The 22,358-nt window shown below is 34.3% G+C and overlaps 1 protein-coding gene across 7 annotated transcripts in view; it reads left to right on the top strand.

Annotated features, from left to right (window-relative positions):
• Positions 1-22,358, top strand: part of SUPT3H (SPT3 homolog, SAGA and STAGA complex component) — a 549,045-nt gene that overhangs the window by 1,433 nt on the left and 525,254 nt on the right. For all 7 annotated transcript variants that reach the window (XM_087438676.1, XM_087438675.1, XM_087438677.1 and 4 more), the window contains exon 2: positions 11,289-11,389. In XM_087438676.1, coding sequence (XP_087294802.1) covers positions 11,289-11,389 — 101 coding nt within the window. The remainder of the gene's footprint in view (positions 1-11,288; positions 11,390-22,358) is intronic.

Raw genomic sequence — 22,358 nt, 5'->3', positions numbered from 1 at the left:
ATTTTAAGTATAAATCACCACATGTGGCTAGTGGCTACCTTATTGGATAGCATAGGTGTAGAATCTAGACTTTGAGACCCCTTCCCGTTCTTGATTTGGTTGAATTTCAAGTCAGAGAAGCCAACTCTCAGAACATTTATAGCCTTAGGGAATCATAATTATATTCAAATATTGCCTCTCATTCAAATACTGTAGTTCAAAGCATGGGTCTGTTAGTACAGCTTGACATATTAGAGCAAAGCATTTATTGACTCCTAGGTTGTACAGCTAATGCCAGATTCATTTGGAGAGCAATAACAATACTAACTGGAGTTTCTTGTAATCATTGTACTGTATTGTGACCATGGGTTTCCACTATCTTTTATCACTTTGGTTACTTTTCAGTGAAACTTTTCAATTGTTTTATTCCTGAAATTTTTTCCATTTGAAAGGTGTTTTTTTTTTTTTTAACTTTTTGCATAATAAAACAATTTGATAAATTATAGTAATAACCTTTGAGCATCAGGACATTTTAGAAGTAGTTTTGTGGTTATTGGTATTCAAAACTTTTAAAGAGATAAGTCTGAAATTTGGTGATATTTTGCACGATTGCTTTCTGTGAAATGTGTAAATCTGTTTTTTCTTTTTCAAGCAAATGTTTATAAAGTTGTTTGAAAATGAAACTTTAAAAAAAACTTTATTTATAGATGGCACCCTTAACTCTGTCTGTAAAATGGTGCCCTTGATTTCAAGACTGAAGATAATCGTTAGATCTAAAACAAAAACTTAAAGCTCATGAATTAAGTATATGCAGAGAATAGCTCATAATGTACAAGTCGAAATGGGTTGCTCTTATGTAGGGTAACTGTATACCCCACTTTTTCTGGGACCGTCATGGTCTAGAGCCTGTTTGTCCCAGCTCTAATTATTAATAGAACCCCTTCACTGTAAAAATGTCTCAGTTGGGACCACATAATAATATGGTTACCGTATTTGTAGGGTTGTTGATATTTGTAATATATAATTTTAGTAGGATTAACTATATTGCAGTCTCAAATGTACTTGCTTTAAGGTAGTGACAAAGTTATTGCTTATGTGTTTAAATAATAGATGAGCTATCTGGAATGAGGCAAGCAAGTGACCTGTCGTTTTAAGGCATTGGTAATTCAGAAATTTTTCTTTTCTCCTTATAACTGGGTAGAAAGCTTGGACAGCCTGATTTTTGGTTCTCTCTAAAAAAATGATCTGTCACTGTGGAAGGCTGCAAAGAAAGGCCATGTCAATCAAATCAGAAGATTCACTATTCTTGTTGAAAATAATAGTCGTTTTATGGTGAGGTCGAATAGTGAAATCAGTCAGAAATCTGCTTATTAAGTATTAGAATGTTAAGGAAGGATTTTGCTTATAGATCACTTCAATAGTATAGAAAAATAATTCAGCCAAATGCATTATTGTATTAATTGAATTTATACTGTAATGGATAAAATATTTTATTGAGAGTCAAACACACTTGGTTTGAATCTTTGCTTTGCTAAGGGTTAAATCAGGTAACCCATGTGATGTGTTAGGTGCGGTGTTGGGTGCATCGAATCACATAAGAAGTACTCAATGAATATTATTAGTGGCTGAGACTTAAGGTTATTGAATAATGGATCTGGAAGAGATATTAATGTTCTGAGATGCATTGTGGGTAGGTGCAAAGAGCACTTAAAACTAATTCCGAAACTCTAGGTTTAGCCCTTTTCTGCCATATTCTCTCTTTGTGATTTCAGTTAAGGTATTTAACTTTTCTGAGCCTCAGTTTCCTCATCGGTAAAATGGAATTAGTACATAACCTCTTCCCACCTCCTCCCAAGATTTTTGGAGGCCTCAGATGAGAATTATATCAATTCGTGTCTTGTTTTACAAACATTTTATTATTTAATTAGTTTTGTCTACCTATTACTTTCAGTAAAGACTGACCCTAAATCTGCAAAAATTGTTGTATATTTTAATTTGTGAAACAGCATAAAGTATAATAGGCATCATTAACCAAGATTGTTTTCTTTGACGAATAAGTCACAGCAATGGTGCTTTATTGGTCTGGTTACGTGTATTCTGTACACAAAACAACTCCATACTACTGCTGGGGGAGAACTGACATTTTCATGGGCACTTGATGTGTTCCTTCCGTTGTCCTAAGTGCTGTACCTCATTATTTATCCAAACATGTCTTTCCCACTTAATAGGTATACTGATGAGGCTTTTACTTTCTGGAACAGATCTGTCAGTTTTTTGCTTTATACTACTGCCTCTGCTAATATCTGGCTGATAGTTAATGGATATTGAGGTTAAATAAGGTAATGAATATGAAAATAGCATGCTATCTGGTGTGCATAGTATGTAGTCTTTTTTGCTGCAAAAATGCTGTGTTCATTGAATTCATAGGACAGTAAATTGAAATAATTTATGTGAGGGCACTTTATAAGTTGTAAAATACTATACAAATATAAATATTTTAAAATCTTGACATGTACTTTTGCTATTTTAAATGCTGTTGAGGTTTTATGACTGAATCCTGTATGTTTTACTTTATTCATATTATTTGCTTTTGGATCTTTAAAAGACTACTCCTAATCATAACATTCTTTCTCTGAGAATATACATGTTTACTGATAATACTTTGTGATACATTTTCAAGAAGCAATACTTTTGCTTGGATTCTTCTTCATCTTCCATCATTATCATTATCATGAATTGAGTGCTTTCCGTGTATCAGGCACTGTCCTACATGCTTTATGTACATTACTTCATGTAACTTAGGAGGCGAGTATTTTTAATCTCCATTTTAAGATGAGGGAACTGAGACGGGGAGGTGATGTGACTTGCCCAAGGTCACATGGGGTTAGAGCCTGTATTTGACTTCCAGACCCCAGCTCTTTTACTGCTAACCTGTGAGTTGGCATAGGCAGATATTTCACACCAAAGTTCACTGTGACAGACACGGTGTGGAGGTCGTGTGAGTTAATTATGATCAATTTTTATTTTATGTTCCTTGAGGGATAGTAGAAAAACTCTGGACCGGGAGTCAGGGGACCTCAGTTTTAGTCCCAGCCGTATCACTAAATAGTGATATGTCCTTGGGCAGTTCAAGAAACCCCTCTGGACTTCAGTTTCCTCACCTGAAAAATGAGGGATTTGGATGAAATTAGTGATTTTCAAACTGTAGTTCTGAACCTCAGATGTCTTTGGTCCCTCTCCCACCAATTTGCATAGATATACTTTTGTCTGTTGTAGTTGTTGATCCATCTGCCTAAAATTTACTTTTCAGCAAAGAATTCCTGAACATAACTTATAAAGTCATCAGTCTCTAAGATAACTTAATGACAAGTCTCCTGACTACTACGTGTACAACTTCTCCGTAATTCCATGTTATTTTAGTGTGTTAAAGGAGATAGGCATCTTTTACAGATGAAAAAACTAAGGTACTAAAATGGGAGAAGATTGGTGAATTTTTGTTAAAATATGTATGTAGATTGACTGAATATTTCAGGTTATCAGCTACTTGGGATCAACCCTGTTTTTTGTTAGATTTGTGACCTTCACCTAGTATTTTTACTTTCAGCTTCCTCATTGGTGGGGGGAAGTGCTTGCCTTGTAGGGTGATTTTCAAAAAAATGTGAGCTAATAAGATGAAAAACCCTTTATAAACTCTGAAATGCTTATACAAATTCACCTATTTTTTATATGTTTACAGTAAATTTCCCATTCCTTTTAGTCACATGAACTATGTTTTTAACCACATCAGATATTTTTATTGAATTGTTTATATTTAATATAGAGTTATCATAAGGTTTAATGTTTCTAAAATGTGAATCTAGACTGGAAGAGGATCTTGATGTTTAAGAAGTCTGCTCCTTTTTTGATATCCTTGTCAAATACACTTACCTCTTACTATTAGAAGTATAAGTGATTCCAAAACTTTGCACATATCTGAAAAGTTAACCATTAAGTCACTCAGTTATGTAGTATTTCATGTAAAAACAGCAGTGCTTCAGTATTGGAGAAGTAAGGTTGTCATTTTGTTGGGGTTTGGATGTTAAGTATTTTAGGATGATCTGGTAGGCACATTTGCAGTGCACTTGAAGAACCATTTTTGCAAAGAATAAAAATTTTGTTTGAAACTCTCTTTCTGTAGGAGAGTACTGGATATGAAAGCACGTGAAATAGAAACCTACGTTAATATGAGACTAAAGAAGAAAAATATAGTAATAGAACTTGGTGTGTTTCTGAGCAGTCTGTCACTGGGTTCCTATGTCTGTAGGTTAAAAAAATAATTGCTCATGTAGCCAACGAGGAAATGTAAACACACTGTTTATATCTGTCTGTCTATCTAATGGGAATTTCATAGTTGCTGGGTGTTTTGATATTCTTTTCAATTCAAATATATTTTTTGAGTGGCCCTCATGTGGTAGCCTCTGTCTTTATAACACCCTTCTGAGACAGGCAGAAATTGTTCTTGACAGATGGAGAAACTGAACTTTGGAGATTAGCTGATCCTTATTACCCAGTTCTACTATATTGATTAATTATCCTTCTTAACAAAAACCCTATGACCATGACTTTTATTTCAATTTCCTGCTTTACGACATCTGTCACAAAGCTTCTGCAGGATTTCATTTCCACTCGAATGTCTGATAGTTGTCTCAAACTTAACGTGACCCAAACTGAACTCCTGTTTTTTCCTTTCCAGTCTTCCTGATCTCAGTAAATGGTGCCACCATTCAACCAGTTGCTCAGGCCCCAAACTTCAGAGTCATCCTTGACTGCTCTTCTCTCATATCCCGTGTCTAATCCATCAGCAGGTCAGCTCTGCCTTCAAAATATGTTCCAGGAATCTGACCACTTCCCACCATCTCCACTTGTTACACTAATTCAAGCCCCTGTCATCTCATCTATACAACTTCAGTAACTTGCTAACTGGTCTCCTTGCTTGTACCTTTGCTTCTTTATGGTATATTCTCACAGCAGCTGGAATTATCTTCTTAAAACCTAAACCATTTCAAGTCACCTCCCTTTTCACAATTCTGTAATAGCTTCACATTATACTCACTAAAATTGAACCTCCTGTGGCCAACAGGGCTTTATGTCATCTCACCTCTTGCTTACTCTCATATCTTATTTTCTACTGCTTATCCCCTTTGTTCTCCTCACTCCAGCCACACTGGCCTCAGGATCTTGGTACTTGGGTGTTCTTTTTGCCTGGAGTTCTTCAGAGCCCCCTCCTGGGCTTTGTTCAGATCTATATTAAATGTCACCTTCTAGTTGAAATCAGCTTGTTAAATTGGTTTTCGAAGCGTTTGTCACTACCTCACATTATATTTATGTGCTTGTCTCCTGCATCAGAATGTGTTTCTTTTTGTCTAGCTTGGTCACTACTGTATCCCAGCTCTTACCCCAGTGTTTGGCCTGTAGTAGGTGCCCAATAAATAGTTACAAATGGGTAAACCAAAGCACAGGTGGTGCATTGGCTTTAAACAAGAGGGTGCCTTGATTGTAAGAAGAGGGAGTCGAGAAGATGCAGTGGCTTTGGTAGAGGAGAGTGGAGGGAGTTACTAAAGAAAGGCCTTTTATTTCTCTGTGAAGGAGGAGGTGCAGTCGTCTGCCAGTAGTTGGGGGAGAGATTACAGGGCAGAGGTTTATTAATAAACTAAAATAATTAGTGTGCACTAAATATATAATGTTAAACTAAAAGGATTAGTAAACTAAAACAATTAGATGTCAGAGAAAGGAGACTTCCTGATGGGTGGGTGTCTGGGAGGGGTTTTTGGAGGTCCTGAGCTTGGGTCAGGCTTTTCTAGACCACTGGTTTGGATAGGCGGAGAGAAACAAAAGGTACTGCAAGATGGGGAGAACTGTAGGGTAAAGATTCAGAAGAACCTGGGGGGGGTTCGGGAGATACTGAATGTTTGATTTGACTGCTGCAGGAAAGGAGGCTGGAGAGGTCCCGTGGGACTGATGTTAGACAAGTTTTGTCCTCCAGGCAAAGGAGAGCTGTTGGAGGCTTCTGAGGAGAGGAGTAACAAATATTTAGAATGAGCACGCTGGAGGTAATATGCAGAATTATTTAGAAAGCTGGGAGATGGGTGTAAGAGATACTGTAGTAAGGATGTTGATTAAGGTGAGATTGGAAAGGAAGGGACTGATTTAGAATTGCTTTTTAAAGAGAAAAAGTGCCAGGACCAGAGTGCCTGGATATAGACAGGGAAGGGACTGGAGAATCAAAAATGCCTTGGAGTTTTTGACTTTATGTGACTGAAGAGTAGTGTTGCTCTTATAGAACTGGGAATGGTGGACAGGGAAGCAGATTTGGTGGGAAAATATACCAGGAAATAGTATAATATATTACAGAGAAGAGTTTTTCTATCTATGAATATGAAGTCTTTGGTAATCATATTAACATGGTGGTTCTCTTGTCATTTTGATCATTAGGTGTTCCTTATGAATATTTATAGCTTCTTATCCATAGTAATTAGAATCAAACTGATTTTGGTTAGGAAGGACTTATTCCTGTTCTAGTAGTTTTTAGGAAAAATAATTGCTCAATGAATGGTGAGGCAGAATATTTCCTTAGATCATATATTGCCCTTTATGGTGCTTCATAATTTTCAAAATACTTTCACTTCTGCACCTACTTCATTTAACAGTAATCCAGTGAGAGATGGGTAATTTGGACTTGCTATTCATTTATCTGTTTTTTCTATTTAAACTGCAGTTAAATATGATGTATTTTCAGATTGTAAAATGTGTTAAATCTCAGTACAATTTTCCCATAATAATTGAGTGGGTCTGATGTTCCTCCTCCTGTCGTGTAGTATCTTCTGCATTATCTCTAAACTCATTCCATTGGGTATATCTGTTAACTTCAGAAGGCTGTAAGCTCCTAAATGGCAGGGATGTGACTGTCTTATCTTTATATTCTTTGTTATACCATTCAGTCATTTGTTTATTCACCCAACATGTACTGAGCGTCAGCCATGTCAGGCAGTATATTAGGTATCAAAATTATGGATACAACAGTGCCCTGTCCTTAAGCAGTTAGCAGTTTGAAGATGAGGAAATGGTTACACTACAGTGTGAGAAGTGCTATGATAGATAAATCTCATTTCCAGTTCTGAACTCATTTGGTGTATGGTAAGTGAATACAAATGATTTTTTAATTAGTGAAGAAAATACAATTAGCAGTTTCAGAAAAATTGCTATTGGTTTCAAAACAGTTATAAATTATATGTGAATCATCTGTTCTTTGGATTATTCATGTTACTTCAGTTTTAGCAGATAATTGAATGGACACTTGAGTTTTATACCTTCCAAAATCCACTTGAAATGGGGCATATATAAATATATTAGAATTACCATTGTGTCATCCCAAATACTTGGTATAGAAGTTTTAAAATTTTGTACATTTTAATTTTTTATTTTTTGCATTCTCAGTGATTGAATGATCATTTCATATTATTTTTCACAGCAGGAGAAATTTAGATTGTGATATAACTTGAGTTTTTTTTTTTATTACAACAAAACTAAAATGCAGTGTATAATAGTGTTGGCTTAACCATAATTGCTTCCTGCCTTTGGAGTTCTATGAAAATGAAAATGTTCTGATTATAACAGTTTTCTGTTTATATCATGTGTGATGTTCAGGTTATGAATAATTGGAATTGAGACTCTGTAGATGCTCAGAATCAGTACATAGGTCTATTTGAATTAATTTTTCTCAGCAGTGATATAATAGAAGAAATAGTAAAAAAAAATTCCACTATTTTTTAATAAATGAGTAGACAGATGGATTTCACAATCCAAATTTTGATGTTGTTTTGGGGGTGCTGTAAATAGTAATAAAGTTTTCAACTCTTTGAGGTATTTTAAGCTAATGATTTTTCATGGTATTTCTTCTTTGGTCATTTAGTCACCAAAAATATGAGCTATAAGTAGAAACCCAGTAACAATAAGTAAAAACCCAGTAACATGTTCATTACATTTTTAATTCACATTTGTGATGTATAACTTTACTACAGTTAAAAATTTTTTGTTGTTGCAGTATTTTTGAGGAAAGGGGTGTATCCTTAAATCCCACTATTTTAAATTAAAAGATGTCAGTTTTTCTTCTCTGGAACAGGGTTTTACAGGTGTGACACAGTATCGGCTATTGGCTTAATGATCAGATTTAAATATAAGTATTAATCAGAGATGAACTTACTCCTTGAGTTCACATTTAAACTGTGGCATGTTGAAATAATCTAGGTCTCCATCTGCACATCTGAATTCATTTTGTAAAATATGGCAAACAGCTGCATTTCAATTGAAAGCTAAAACAACTGCAGGACATTAACCCATTGAGAAGATTACAGTAGGTTTTCAGTCCCATGTTAACTGTATTTATTAGAGAAAATTGACTTGAGTGCTCCTGCTTTTAACCGACATTTTTTTTTTAAATGTCTGGGAGAAAGGAAATAAAGCATTGGAATGATAGGACTTTGATGTGTAAAGAAGTTAATGTCTAAAGAAGTTAATTATCTAAATCATCAAACAAAATTTGGTTACGGGAAATAATTATTTTAAAGATTCTAATGAGCTATCAGCTCATCATGTCAAGAAAAATGTTATTCACCTGTTTGATTTAAAAATTGAGTAACTTGACTGTGAAAGGATGATCGTGGTTATAATAAACTAGGATTGGGACCTTTTACCTCTTACCAATAAATACTCTTGATGTGAAACATTTGCAGTAGGAGGACAACCGAAGAAAGCTGTGGTTTTAATATGAATTTACTTTCTGAAATGTCTCCTATTCAGAGAACATTAAAGTAGGGTGACTGGATTTAAATATGAAAAAGGGGCAGATTGCTCCAGCGTTGTCTCAGGACATTTGGCTACAAGATAATCCCAGAGAAAGGCATATCTTCAAATCTGACATGAGTCCATTTAAATCATAACTGTTTTTGGAGGCTGGGTTTAATACCTCATCTTTGAGTTCAACATTTTCTCCAGGATGTCATTGATGTGTTGGGACAACAAGGGAACCATTTTCTAAGGTTCTTGAGAAAGCCAGGTGTCTTTTTTATCACTTTGTCCTGATTCTGCAGGACTGTTCCTGGAAGTCTTTGGTTTCCTGTCTATTTTGCCCGAATCTTGGACTGGCGATGTGACTTTTTTTTTTTTTTTTAGCCAGAGTTCTAAATGGTGATGCTTCTTTTCCTATATTATTTGTAGACAGAAGTACTTGTTTCAAAAGTCTTTGTGAAAAAATAGGACAAATTTAGGCCTCAAAAAAGTGATGGTCTTTCATAGCATTAGCTTCCTTATGTGTTTAAGAATTTTGGTTTTCATGCTCAATTTGAGTGAGACTTTTTTCCTTCTCTTCCTCTGCTCCTGCATTTTCTATCTAGTGGTTTTGGCCTGGCACTTTGGGCCCTCAGACTAGACAAGGGCTTATGTTGGCAGATAGTTGGTCTTGTCACAGAAGGATATTGGGATATTCCAGATCTAGCCACCCAACCAGCGTGCTGCTTGTCTTCGATCTCTGTCTTTTCAAGAGAGAAACTTCTCAAAAGCTGCATATATGGCCTGTCTCATTCAGTGGTTTGTAGTAGTTTTTTTTCAGCCTTCTTTCATGGGGCCCAGCCTTCCATCTCAGCTCTTGGTGAATGACCCTGGCTCAGGTTTCCTTTATCAATTTTAGCCTTCATTACCCACAGGAGTGGTCAGATTAGAGCTGTATTAAGAAGATAAATTTGGCAGCAATGCGGAGAACAAGAGGCGGGGAGGATGTAAGAACATAAAGTAGAATTTATTTGGCTTCTTGCAAATTATGGGGTGCAGGAGAAGGAGTCCAAGGTAGCGACTGAGATTTTGAGCTAGGGTGACTAGTAGCAGTGGAGATGCCAGTAGTAAAACAGCACTTATTTTATAAGGAAACTACTTAATATTTGTTGAATTGTATTGAGGTCTTTTAGTGAAAATATTCAAGTTTCTTAAACTTTTGTGATTGTGAAGTAAGGGTAGTCTAAATTTTTCATAAAAGCCTTTAGCAGATCAAGAAAGGGAGAATTCTTAAGGTCTTTCTGTTTATAATAATAATAGCTAACATTGTGTGCTTACTGTGTGCTCAGAACTGTTTTGAATGCTTTGTGCATGTTAGTTCATGTCACCCTCACAACAACCCTAAGAGGGTGGGATTATCATTCCCATTTTGCAGATGAGGAAACTGAAGCACAAAGAAATTAAGTAATTTGCCCAAGGTCCTAGTAAAGTAGCAGAGCTGGGATTCAAACCTAGGCAATCTGACTCCTCCTAATTAGTTTACTCAGAGTTCTCAGTACTGCTTTATTTTATTGTATGTTCTAAATTTGTTAATTCTTCTTTAGAATCTGCATGGTATTTTTATGTTAAGAAAAATTACAGTGTGGTAAAGTTTATGTAAACATAAAATAATAGCTAACTTTTATTGAGCACTTATTGTGTAATAGTTGAGGCTTTTTTCTACTTTCATTATTTTATTTTAATGTTATTTTCACTAATTCTTGTTTACCAGACTGCCACATGCATTAAATAAAATGGCATATATTAGGATTGGCATCTAGTTTTCCCATAATGCATCAGCTTAATTTTATTGGGAAAAAAGTCACATTTTAAATTGATGAGTTACTTAGCAATAAGATTATAAAATATCACAATGCTTACTTCTTTTCTACTGATTGACTTGATTTGTATTATTTATATTTTAGGCTTTGGTTCAAATGGGAATTAGATTATGCTGTGGTTTTCTAATTTTGTATCTTACAACTGTGCAGCTCTTTTTTTTAAAAGAAATCTTACTTGAAACCCTGGTATATAAAAGAAAAATCATTGTTGTTCTGGTTTTCTGGATGGAACTGGGCAGGAGGATGTATGCTTGGGGGCCAGTGGGAGCTCCCTGAAATATTGCTGGTGAACCTTAGGGCTCCCTGGAACGCATTTTGAACACCACTGAGCTCTATTAAAATACTCTAGTGAGTATTTTTCTTCTGTTACTTATTACAAAATATGTACTGAAGTGTTTATCACTTAAGTGAGTAATTTTTTGATAATGTACTTGATTAAGCAGTTTTTTTCCACCTTACTATTTCATTTTAATAGAGAACATTAAGTACGAACAAATCAGATTTACATAAAACAAATCAGAAATTTAAAATTTTCTATACTTTTTGAAGTAATTTATAATTGCTTCTGTTTTCCATGCGTTTATTTATAGCTAAGTACATTTCTTTTTATTTCTCTTTTTTATTTAGATGAATAATACTGCAGCCAGCCCAATGTCTACTACCACTTCAAGTAGTGGAAGAAGTACAGGGAAGTCTATAAGCTTTGCAGCAGATTTACAGAGTATGATGTAAGTATGTCTCTACATCTCACTTATTACTATTTTAAGTTTACTCAAGTTCATAAAAGACAATAGAAATAACAAAATTTATAAAACTTAACTTGGAAATTTGTACTTAATCAAATAAAAATGAAATAGTCTGATAACATTTTAAATAACCATATGCAGAAAGGCCAAAATTGGTTAAAAATGCTACAGTGGTACTGTATTAAAAAAATAAGTATTGGTTCATCTTTGTAAAAGAATGAACAATCACATAAATATTTTTGCTCTAATTATTATCTGCCCATATCTGTGTTATGGATTATTACTATTGTAGGTTTAGAGTTAGAAAATTTTGAGACTGATTGTATTCTTGGATAATTGAGATGTTTTCACAGAGTTCTCAAATGTCATAATAATTCTATGAGCCTAATTTAAATTAATTTTGTTTTGATAGTATTTGAATTCACTGTATTTGAGAATGTTGAGAAAAAACTTAGAACATTTAAAAAATCATACACAATCGTTAAGATTTTCCTAAGGCTCTTTTCAGCTTGACTTCTGACGACTTGCATTGAGTGAGATTGCGTATCTTGATTCGGTGGGAGGTAGCCTATTTATTAGAAATGTTTGCTGGCACATATTAGTTTTTCTTTGTTATTGGTTCAGGAAGCAATTATCTGCATAAGAGGGACAACACCTTAGAGCTCTTCTTTTCCTATGGATACATTATTCATGATATACCTGGCAATTTTAAAAGAATGTTTCTGTTGAAGGTTGCAGTGTCTTCCTCTTGTGGGCATATACGGATAGCCTTCATAGTGGATTAACTCCACTGTGTGACGATTATTGTTCAAAGGAAAACTGAGCTTGAGCATATAGCTCGTAGTTGCTTGGTGAACATATTTAAACAACACTGAAAACATTTATGTCATAGGTTTTTAAGCTTTTAGGTCTCAAGATCCCTTTGTACTCTTAATTATTGAAGACTTTAAACAGCATTTGTTTATGTGGGTTATATTTATTAATGTTTATTGTTTAGAGTATAAAACTTAGAAATAAAAAAATTATTAATCCATTTGAAAAATAATAAACCTATTATATGTTAACATAAAGAATATATACCCTAGGGGCTGGCCCCGTGGCTTAGTGGTTAAATGCCCGAGCTCCGCTGCTGGCGGCCCAGGTTCGGATCCTGGGCGTGCACCAACACACCGCTTCTCTGGCCATGCTGAGGCTGCATCCCACATACAGCAACTAGAAGGATGTGCAACTATGACGTACAACTATCTACCGGGGCTTTGGGGGAGGGGGGGGCGGAAAAAGGAGGAGGATTGGCAATAGACGTTAGCTCAGATCCGGTCTTCCTCTGGAGGAATTAGCATGGATGTTAGCCCAGGGCTGATCTTCCTCACACACACACACACACAAAGAATATATACCCTATAAAAATAATTCTATTTTAAAACCAAAAATTGGTAACACATTTTGATAAGATGAGAATAAATTAAATGTATTAATTTAGGAGTTGTATGAAGTGAGCTTATATTTTAAATTATGGAAAATTTTAAGGGTTTATCCTTGTATAAACTTTTGTATATTAGTTTTTTTTGTTTAGTAGGTTTATATTAAGAATCTTTTATGTTGTATTATGTTAATTATGTTTAAAAATATTAAACATGTTATAGAAGTTTTATAGTAAAGTGAGGAAATTCATTTTCCGGTAGAGCTGGTTCATTGATGTACCTTGTATTTTTTTTTTTTTTTTAGTTTAATTTTATTTTATTATTTTTTTTTTTTATTGATGTTTTAATGGTTTTTAACATTGTGAAATTTTGGGTTGTGCATTTTTGTTTGTCCATCACCATATATATGACTCCCTTCACCCCTTGTGCCCACCCCCCACCCCCACCCCCACCCCCACCCCCCCACTGCCCCTGATAACCACAGTACAGTTTTCTCTGTCCATGTGTTGGTTTATATTCCACATATGAGTGAGATCATACAGTGTTTGTCTTTCTCTTTCTGGCTTACTTCACTTAACCTGATACGCTCCAGGCCCATCCATGTTGTTGCAAATGGGACGATTTTGTCTTTTTTTATGGCTGAGTAGTATTCTATTGTATATATATACCACATTTTCTTAATCCAGTTGTCAGTCGAGGGACACTTAGGTTGCTTCCACTTCTTGGCTATGGTGAATAATGCTGCAATGACCATAGGGGTGCATAAGCCTCTTTGGATTGTTGATTTCAGGTTTGTTGGATAGATTCCCAGTAGTGGGATGGCTGGGTCATAGGGCATCTCTATTTTTAATTCTTTGAGGAATCTCCATACCGTTTTCCATAGAGGCTGCACCAGTTTGCATTCCCACCAGCTGTGTATGAGGGTTCCTGTTTCTCTACATCCTCTCCAACACTTGTTGTTTTTTGTCTTGGTGATTATAGCCATTCTAATGGGCGTGAGGTGGTATCTTAGTGTTGCTTTGATTTGCATTTCCCTGATGATTAGTGATGTTGAACATCTTTTCATGTGCCTATTGGCCATCTGTATATCTTCTTTGGAGAAGGGTCTGTTCATTTCCTCTGCCCATTTTTTGATCGGGTTTTTTGTTTTTTTGTTGTTCAGTTGTGTCAGTTCTTTATATATTGTGGAGATCAACCCCTTGTCAGATGTATGTTTTGCAAATATTCTCTCCCAGCTGGTTGGTTGTGTACCTTGTATTTTTAAAAACTTTTAATTTGAAAATTTCAAACTCATAAAATTGTAGAGAATAGTGTAATGAACCCCATACATCCATCATCTGGCTTTAAGAATAATTGTGTTTTGCCAGTCTTATTTAACGTTTCTCCTTGTTCTCCAACTTTCTTTTTTTTTTTTTTTTTTGTGAGGAGATCAGCCCTGTGCTAACATCCGCCAATCCTCCTCTTTTTTTGCCGAGGAAGACGGCCCTGGGCTAACATCCGTGCCCATCCTCCTCCACTTTATATGGGACGCCGCCACAGCATGGCTTGCCAAAGCAGTGCGTCGGTGCGCGCCCGGGATCCGAACCAGCGAACCCCGGGCCTCCGCAGCGGAGCGCGCGCACCCAACCGCTTGCGCCACTGGGCCGGCCCCTCCAACTTTCTTTTTTATGAAATATTTTAAAGCAAATCCCAGACATCGTATTTCAAATTGGTAGTATTTATTAAAACAATATATTTGTTGGTAGGTATAAAACATGGACTGGCTGCCTGTTTTTGAAAATAAGGTTTTATTGGACCACAGCCGCACTCATTATTTATCTGTTATCTATTGCTGCTTTCATGCTATGTGGCAGAATTGAGTATTTGTGACAGAGACCATATGGCCTGTAAAGCTGAAAATACATACTGTATGGCCTTTTATAGAAAAAGTTTGATGATCCCTGATGTAGAAACTGCTCTCTATAGGAAGACAGCTGTATTTCCTTTTGTCATTTATACTTAGGAGAGGTTCTACTTAGTGCGTTTGATAGACAGCAGGCCACTTAAGAAAACTGGGAAAAAAATAAAAGCTAAATTCAGCACTTTTCTTATTAAATACTTTTGCAAACATCTTCCCAACTAATGTGCTTAAGTTGGATTCAGAATGCAAAAGTTATTGTTGGCTATGGCTTTGGAAGAAATGTACATTTTTCTTCTATTTTAGACCTCATAGAGACGCCACTCCTAATGGTTACATTCATCATTATAATCTGAAGTTATTTTTTCCCCTTATGAATTAATTCATAGAACAAGAAAATAGGGCCAAATTGGGGAATCCTTTTTAATTTGCCAATATTTTCTATTGATGTAAGGTTTTTAGGCTTTTGGTTATATAAAATTAGAATCAATATACATTTGATCCTTGTTTATGTGATTTCAAATGAGAAAGTGCAGACTTAAGTCTCTGTTTATTTTGTGTTGTAGGAATTTCATTCTCTGAATCCCTACTCTTTTTTTTGCTGCAGTTTTATAGTTCTTCTAAGCCTGTTTGTATTGTGTTGCTGTTTTTTAATCCTCTACTGCAGCTTTTTTCCCCACCCATTCATCACTAATGAGCTGATTTTCTCTTGGCTCCCTGCTCTCTAAATAAGCAACAATATTGTAGTGTCATTTCCAGGGAATGGTTTCACTGAAAGGTCTCTAGTTGTCAGGCACAAAGGAAATTGTCATGATGTGGTATTAAATGTAGAACTGGCGGCCAGTCTCTTTTACTGTTGGAGCCTTGATAGAATTGACCATATTTTAAGTTTGGGTGGTAAATACTACCAGTGAAGCGTTCTTTAGGAAGTGCTTCTACAAATTTTAAACTAAAGGATTAGCAGTCAAATGATTGCCGGTGGATTGGGGATGACAGCAGCTTTCCCTTACCTAGTGCTTGTAACTGAGCACATTTGCTATATGCGCTTATCACAGCTCTTTGAATAACGTGCTGGAAGGGTCCAGAAGCTTTCCGTTTTAAGTTATTGAACTTAAGTAGCCTGTAAATTAGAAAGTGAAATCTTTTCAATCTACATTGCAGATATTTTAACAAACTTAAGAATTTTAATTAAGTTAAATGTACTTCAAGAGGTCTTCATTGGGCTCTCTCTTCCATGTTTTACTCATTTATGTATTTCTTGCCTTGTTATGTTTTACTTTTTCGGGTTTGTAGGCCTGGTGATGAAGCCAGCTTTCACTGCTTGGTAGTATTTGGTAATTCTCATGTGACCAAATTAAAAAAATGAAAATTTCATCCTTATTTAAAATTCACAGAGTGGAAAATTTTTAAAAATCAGTTTCTTTGTATATAATAAAATCACTCTTTTAATTATGCAGTTCTGCATGTTTTGCATTTTTTAAAATCAGCATTTATTGAGGTTTTATATGGGAGGACCTAAATGCTTCAAAATAGCCTAGCAGTACAGAAGGGTTGTGGAGAAAAATAGTTATGTAATAGGATGTGATTAATCCCACTTTAGTACAAAGAGGGAGTGGTGAACTTCTGAGGATACGCTTCCTAACTCTAGGTCTGTACTTCTGATCGCTTCCTGGAACGTCCATTTAGTATTGAACACGTCAAACTTAGTATGTCCAAAACTGAACTAATATCTCAGTAAGGTTTGCTTCTTGGGAATTTTTGGGATAAATAACAGCAACCATTTATTCATTGCTGTACTAGGCTAGGGCATAGCCGTATATGTGAAATGGTAATATTTGGCTATTATTTAGCATTATGAAGTTATGAGCTGTGGAAGAACATGTTCCCAGTTCTATCCTCACCTTAATCTGACTTTAAAGAGACCTAATATGTAAAGATGTGAATTAGTAATACCTGTTTATTGGACTGACGCAGGGTTCCTTCAAATATTGATTTTCTCTGGTGCATTTAAGTTTTTCAGGAAACTGGAGGAAAGCAAAATTCTTAAAGGTAAAGAGTGCTAACATTAATATATTACAATTTCAGAGATGCTCAAATAATCCCAGTGATGATAGCTAATGCTTGTAGAGAGCATCAGGTGTGCCAGGCACTCCCCTGAGTGCTTCCATATACCATTTCATTTAATCCTCATACAACCCTATGAGGTGGATACTGTTAGTCCCTTTTTATAGATGAAGAAATTGAGACACAGACGTTAGTAACTCACCAAAAATTGCCATTATAGTAAGTGGCAAAACCTGAATTTAAACCAGGAAGTCTAACTCCAGAGTTCATGCTCTGGACAAATTATGCTAAACTACATTTCAATCAATACAACTTTTATCTTGACTTATAAAATTTAGTTTACAAATGAAGTTTTACTGGTTTATGTGTGACAATTGTGCTATAATGAAGTAATAATGTGAAAGCTAAATAATTGTTCAGTTAATTACTGTTATTAGTAAGGATGTCTAATTTTTATAAGTAGTATTGGATTAAGTTGTTATTTTCATATTATTGTAGCATTTATTTCAATTTCCCATACCTAACCACCAAATCTTTTTAAGTGAGGCCATATCAGTGACTAGGAGAAAGTATAATTTTTTATAGAAATATACTTATATATTTCTGATATTTCATAATTTTGGATATAAACTTGGCCACATCATTGTTGAATATTTAAATATTTATGATACTTTTATATTTTATCACTATTAAATAATATTTTATTTTAATTCCTGATATTTAAATTACACTAAACTGTGGATAAACTTATCCTTGTACTTTTTGTGACATGCATCTATTTGGAATATTTTGAGATACATACTGTTTATAAATATAACAATAATGCGGAAGACTTTCAAATGATAATGTAAAATTGGTCACATTCTTTCCTGAAAGTGAGAAAATGTGTAAAAGCTGATTGAGAACATAAAAGCTCTAGGTAACTAAAGTTGGTTATACTTTTTTTCCTTTCAGAAATGAAATAAGGAAGTGTTTAAATTGCTAGATCCAACTGAATTAAATGCCTGCATTGAAAAAATGTCATTTAATAAATGTGACAACATACAATTTTGAATTTGTACTTAAATCTCTCTCTCAATTCTCTCATGAAAAGAAAATAACTAGACCTTTCATTTTAGGATAGTATGCATATAATTACCAAGGGGGAAAAACTTTTTCCCCTGTCTTAGAAATGAATTCTTAAAATTCAGGGAGACAGAGTTGTTTTTGTAGTTCTGTGTTGAAAATCTTTAGTTACATGGGGAAAAAGAGGTAAAAATTCACAGATCTGTCATTCTAAAATTGCAGTTTAGTTGTAGATTATCACACTGGAGAATGGGAATACCTGTTCTGAACTAATTTGATGGCAGAACCAGGACCTAACTGATAAGCAGTTATTTATAGTCTTCACTTATCTTTAGTGTTAATAGTCATACATTCCTCTGTGTCCCTAAGTGCTTCCCTAGACCCTGCTGAGGGTATTCTGAGTGTGTGGTTTCTCAAAGCTGAAGCTTTCTGAATTCTGAAATACATCTTTCAGATAAGGGATTGTGGACTTATGTCTACCTCATAGGGTTTATGTGAAGATTAAATGAGATATTGAATCAAAGCACATAGTATTGTTCCTGGCATATAATAAGCAATGTCCTGTTAGTTATCATCATCTTTTTAGAAGATAATTATCATCAACATATTAATTAAGTCTATAAAAATATTTCAAGTGCAGGGGGAAATGTTTACATTTTTATGGGAAGAATTTTTATTACAGAGAAAGAATGATTTGTCTGCATTATTGCATGCTGTCCAGTAGAACTTGCTGCAGTGATGGAAATTTCTGTCTCTGTGCTCTTCAGTATGACAGCCACTAACTGCATGCACCTACTGAGTACATTAAGTAAGCTAGCAACTAAGCAACAGAATTTTAAATTTTATTTTAATTAATTTAAATTTAAATAACCACCTGTAGCAAATGGCTACCATATTGAACAACACAGAAGAAATATGGAAAATAGAAATTATTCACAGAATACTTCTTTTCTGGGTTGTTTGTATTATGTTTTTATTGAAATTGAGAAAAATACATTTTGAATGTTACCTGGTTTGTTGATTTTATATTTACTTTTAACACTGTCATTGATTTACTTTTTGCATCTTTCTCTTTTTTTGAGTTATCATTGTCCCACAGTTCTTTAAAGGTTTGGGAATGTTACTTTTGGTTACTTCGCAGGTCAGATTTGGTTGGGAAGTTTAATATTACATTCATGTTCCATTTTGTAGAAAGTCTGGATAATCTTGCAGTGTGTTAGTTTCTTAAAAATGTTCTTTTGAGAATTTACATAGATTTATACTTAGTCTTTCTGAAAATCTTGTGACAATAGCTCTGAATGTATTGTATTGCATTTGATTATCATGCTGGCATATGTAATTGAATATGTAATATCATTGCGAGTTTTGGGTCCTCATTTTAATGTAGCTAGATTTGCATAATTTCTGGCAGTTATAAAGTTAGCAATATGTTACGTAGTATTTTGTCGATTCATTATTTTTATTTTTAATATGCTGAGATTTTGAAAACTTGTTATTTTTAAATGTACCAAGTTCAAAATTAATCTTTAAAAAAGATACTGGATAAAAATGGATTCTTCAGTACTGAAAATATATCAGAAAGTGGTTAGTAATTTTGGGTAGGAAATAAATTTGATATCTATGATTATGTGTTGATTGCCTCCTTACAATAAATTCTGTCAATATAGAATGTAGACAACTCCTAAAATTAAAAAGATGTAATTTTATAAAAGAATGGTAGATTCTTAATATAGAGGAATGAATCTTTTTCATTTTGACTGTTCATTGAGTCTAAGGTTCCATGACTGTTTTTAAGTTGGCCAAGGCACAGTTCTAAATCTCTCTAGATATGAGACTGATATGCAATTTTATGTTACATCCGAAGAAATGGGAAGTGACTTATTCTGTGATGTGTTTTTAATATGTTAACAGATATGTTAATGTGTGTGCTGACTTTTGTAAATATGTCTCTTTTTGACATATCTGCATAAATTCTTTTAATCTTAAGTAAAACACCATATGAGTTTTTAAAAATCCTGTAGTCGTTAGATTTTCTAACTGGCATTACATTTTTTCCTAGGACAGAATAAAGAGAGTTCACAAACCACTTTTCTAGGGAAGAGTGGTAAGAACTAATCCTTAATCTGTTATCTTTGACTGACTGCTTTCTTCCTTTACTTTTTTTTTTCCTCCCCAAAGCTCCAGTCCATGGTTGTATATCCTAGTTGTAAGTCGTTCTAGTTCTGTGTGAGCCGCTGCCACAGCATGGCAACTGACAGACGAGTGGGTGTGGTTCTGCGACTGGGAAGCAAACTCGGGCCACCAAAGTGGTGAGCGCCGAACTTTAACCACTAGGCCATCAGGGCTGGCTCCCTCCTTTACTTTTTATAGATTTCTCTGTCTTGAAAGAACCATGTTAGGACCAGTTTTTGCTGTACTAGCCTTTTGTGGCTTTCTCCTTATTCTTGTATTATGTAGGTTGGTTATGGGTGTTTAATAGGGATAACAATATACTAGTAATATGTTTCTGCTAATTATGGATTAAATTAAACTTTTTGGGCTGGCCTGGCAATCAATTAATACTTATTTCTGCAACAAAAATAACATTCTTTTTGTGTAGAGTTACTCCCAAACAGTTGAAGTTGGAGTAGAACCCATTTCTAAGCCAAACACTGATTGCGTTTTTTATTCTGCCTCTTCCAGCCTAGAATTTGGGTTTAACAGTGTCCTTTATATATCTCTAATGATTTATAAGGATGTGATCAGAGATAATGTTTTGTTTTTAATATACAATAAAACTTCACTTATCTGGAATTTGTGATAAAATATTTTAACAGGTAAATTAATATAAAGGACAATAATATCACATATAAGTGAATGATTAAGATAGCATGATACAGTGTAAATAACTGTAGATTTTGAGTCAGAAGATCTTAGTTCACTTCTGTATTGCTGGATTTTATATGTTAAGAACAAAATACCATCTCCCCTCCCCCGCCCGAAAAAATAAATCTTGGAAATGTTACGGGTAGAGGAATTGTCACATTAACATTTTATTCAAAATGATGTGTCTTTTATATTTCCTTATAGAAGCAGTTTCTGTTATTTTCTGAAAGGAAAAAAAATCGGAAAATACTGAAAGATCATAAAGAACACTTTAAACTGAGTTAAAGCAGTATTAATGCTTTGGTATTTATCTTTCCAGTTTCTTCCCAATGCATATAAAAAATAAATACTAAATCCCATATTATAACTGCTATTGTATGATTTTGGTTTTTACTTATTGTATAATATCATAAGCCCTTTCAATGTTGATAAATATATGGCATTTATCTTTATAGCTGTGATAGTTTATATTCTATTATGATATTTTTAAGCAATCTTGTTAAATACATTAAGTGGTTTCTAATTCTTCAGTGTTACATATAGGATTGTAATGAACTTCCTTGATATTTAGATATAGATCTATTTTTGCCCCCCCCTTCTCCCCTCCTTCCATCCTTCCCCTTCTCTTTCTTTCCCTCTCTCTCTAGCTTTGAGCATGTGCCTGGATATTTCATTAGGACTAATTCCTTTAAGGTTTTTGATGACCTTCCCTAAAGGCTTTAATAAGTTATAATCCCACCAATAGTATGTGTATGACTTGCCAATATTGAGTAATGTGGCATATGTATATAATATATATTGTTTACATATAATAAATTTGTTTGTATTTATATATAAATAAATACTTTTCTTTATATATATTTTAAATATGTTATCATGAAAGAATTGTTTCAGTTTAGTTTTTAATTAGTAATACATTTACACATTTAAAAATGGTTATAGTTTTACAAAAAAGTTCTCCTTCCCTGTTGCCTGGTATCTTCCCTTTGAGTAACAATTTGTGTTCCTTCTTGTATATTCTTCCCGAGTTTCTTTACCACATATATACACATATGAATATATTCTTATTTTTTCCTTTTTACACACGGAGTACCATGCTATAGATATTCTTTTGTGCTTGCTTTAAAAAAATAAAAAAGAAAATGCATCTGGAGATCTATGCATAACAACATACACAGGAGCAAGAGAGATTGTTTGTGTATGTGTTTAATTTAAAATCTTTCTAGCATTTTGTAGTTGAGGTATTGTTTGATGAACTCTGGAGCCTAAGTAAACACAAGGGAGCCTTCTATTATTCAAGGAAACTGAGGCAACTTCTAAATGAGTTACGTAAGTCAGAAGAGGGAATGAAATCTTCAAACAGATAAGCAAAAAGAAGAAAATAAAAGCTATCTGTAATCCCTTATATACTTTGGGGTGTGTGTGTATGTGTCTGACTTAATTTTTTTATATTTTTTTAAGTTCTTAGTAATTCTTTGCCATTGTTGTGCTTTTTTGGTACCCTGCCCTTTTTTTTCCCCCACTTAATATACCATGAACAATTTTCCATGTTATTAGACAGCTGTTTCATTGTATGGATGTCTATTATGTTATTAATCCCCTGATATTGAACCATTTGATTATTTCTGGTTTTTGCACT

Source organism: Ceratotherium simum, chromosome 13 (assembly GCF_057802395.1).
Source record: "Ceratotherium simum simum isolate JZ-2026a chromosome 13, ASM5780239v1, whole genome shotgun sequence".
NCBI classification, from domain to species: Eukaryota; Metazoa; Chordata; class Mammalia; order Perissodactyla; family Rhinocerotidae; genus Ceratotherium; species Ceratotherium simum.
The sequence above is the reverse complement of the archived record's forward strand: the minus strand, read 5'-3'. Positions and strand labels throughout refer to the sequence as shown.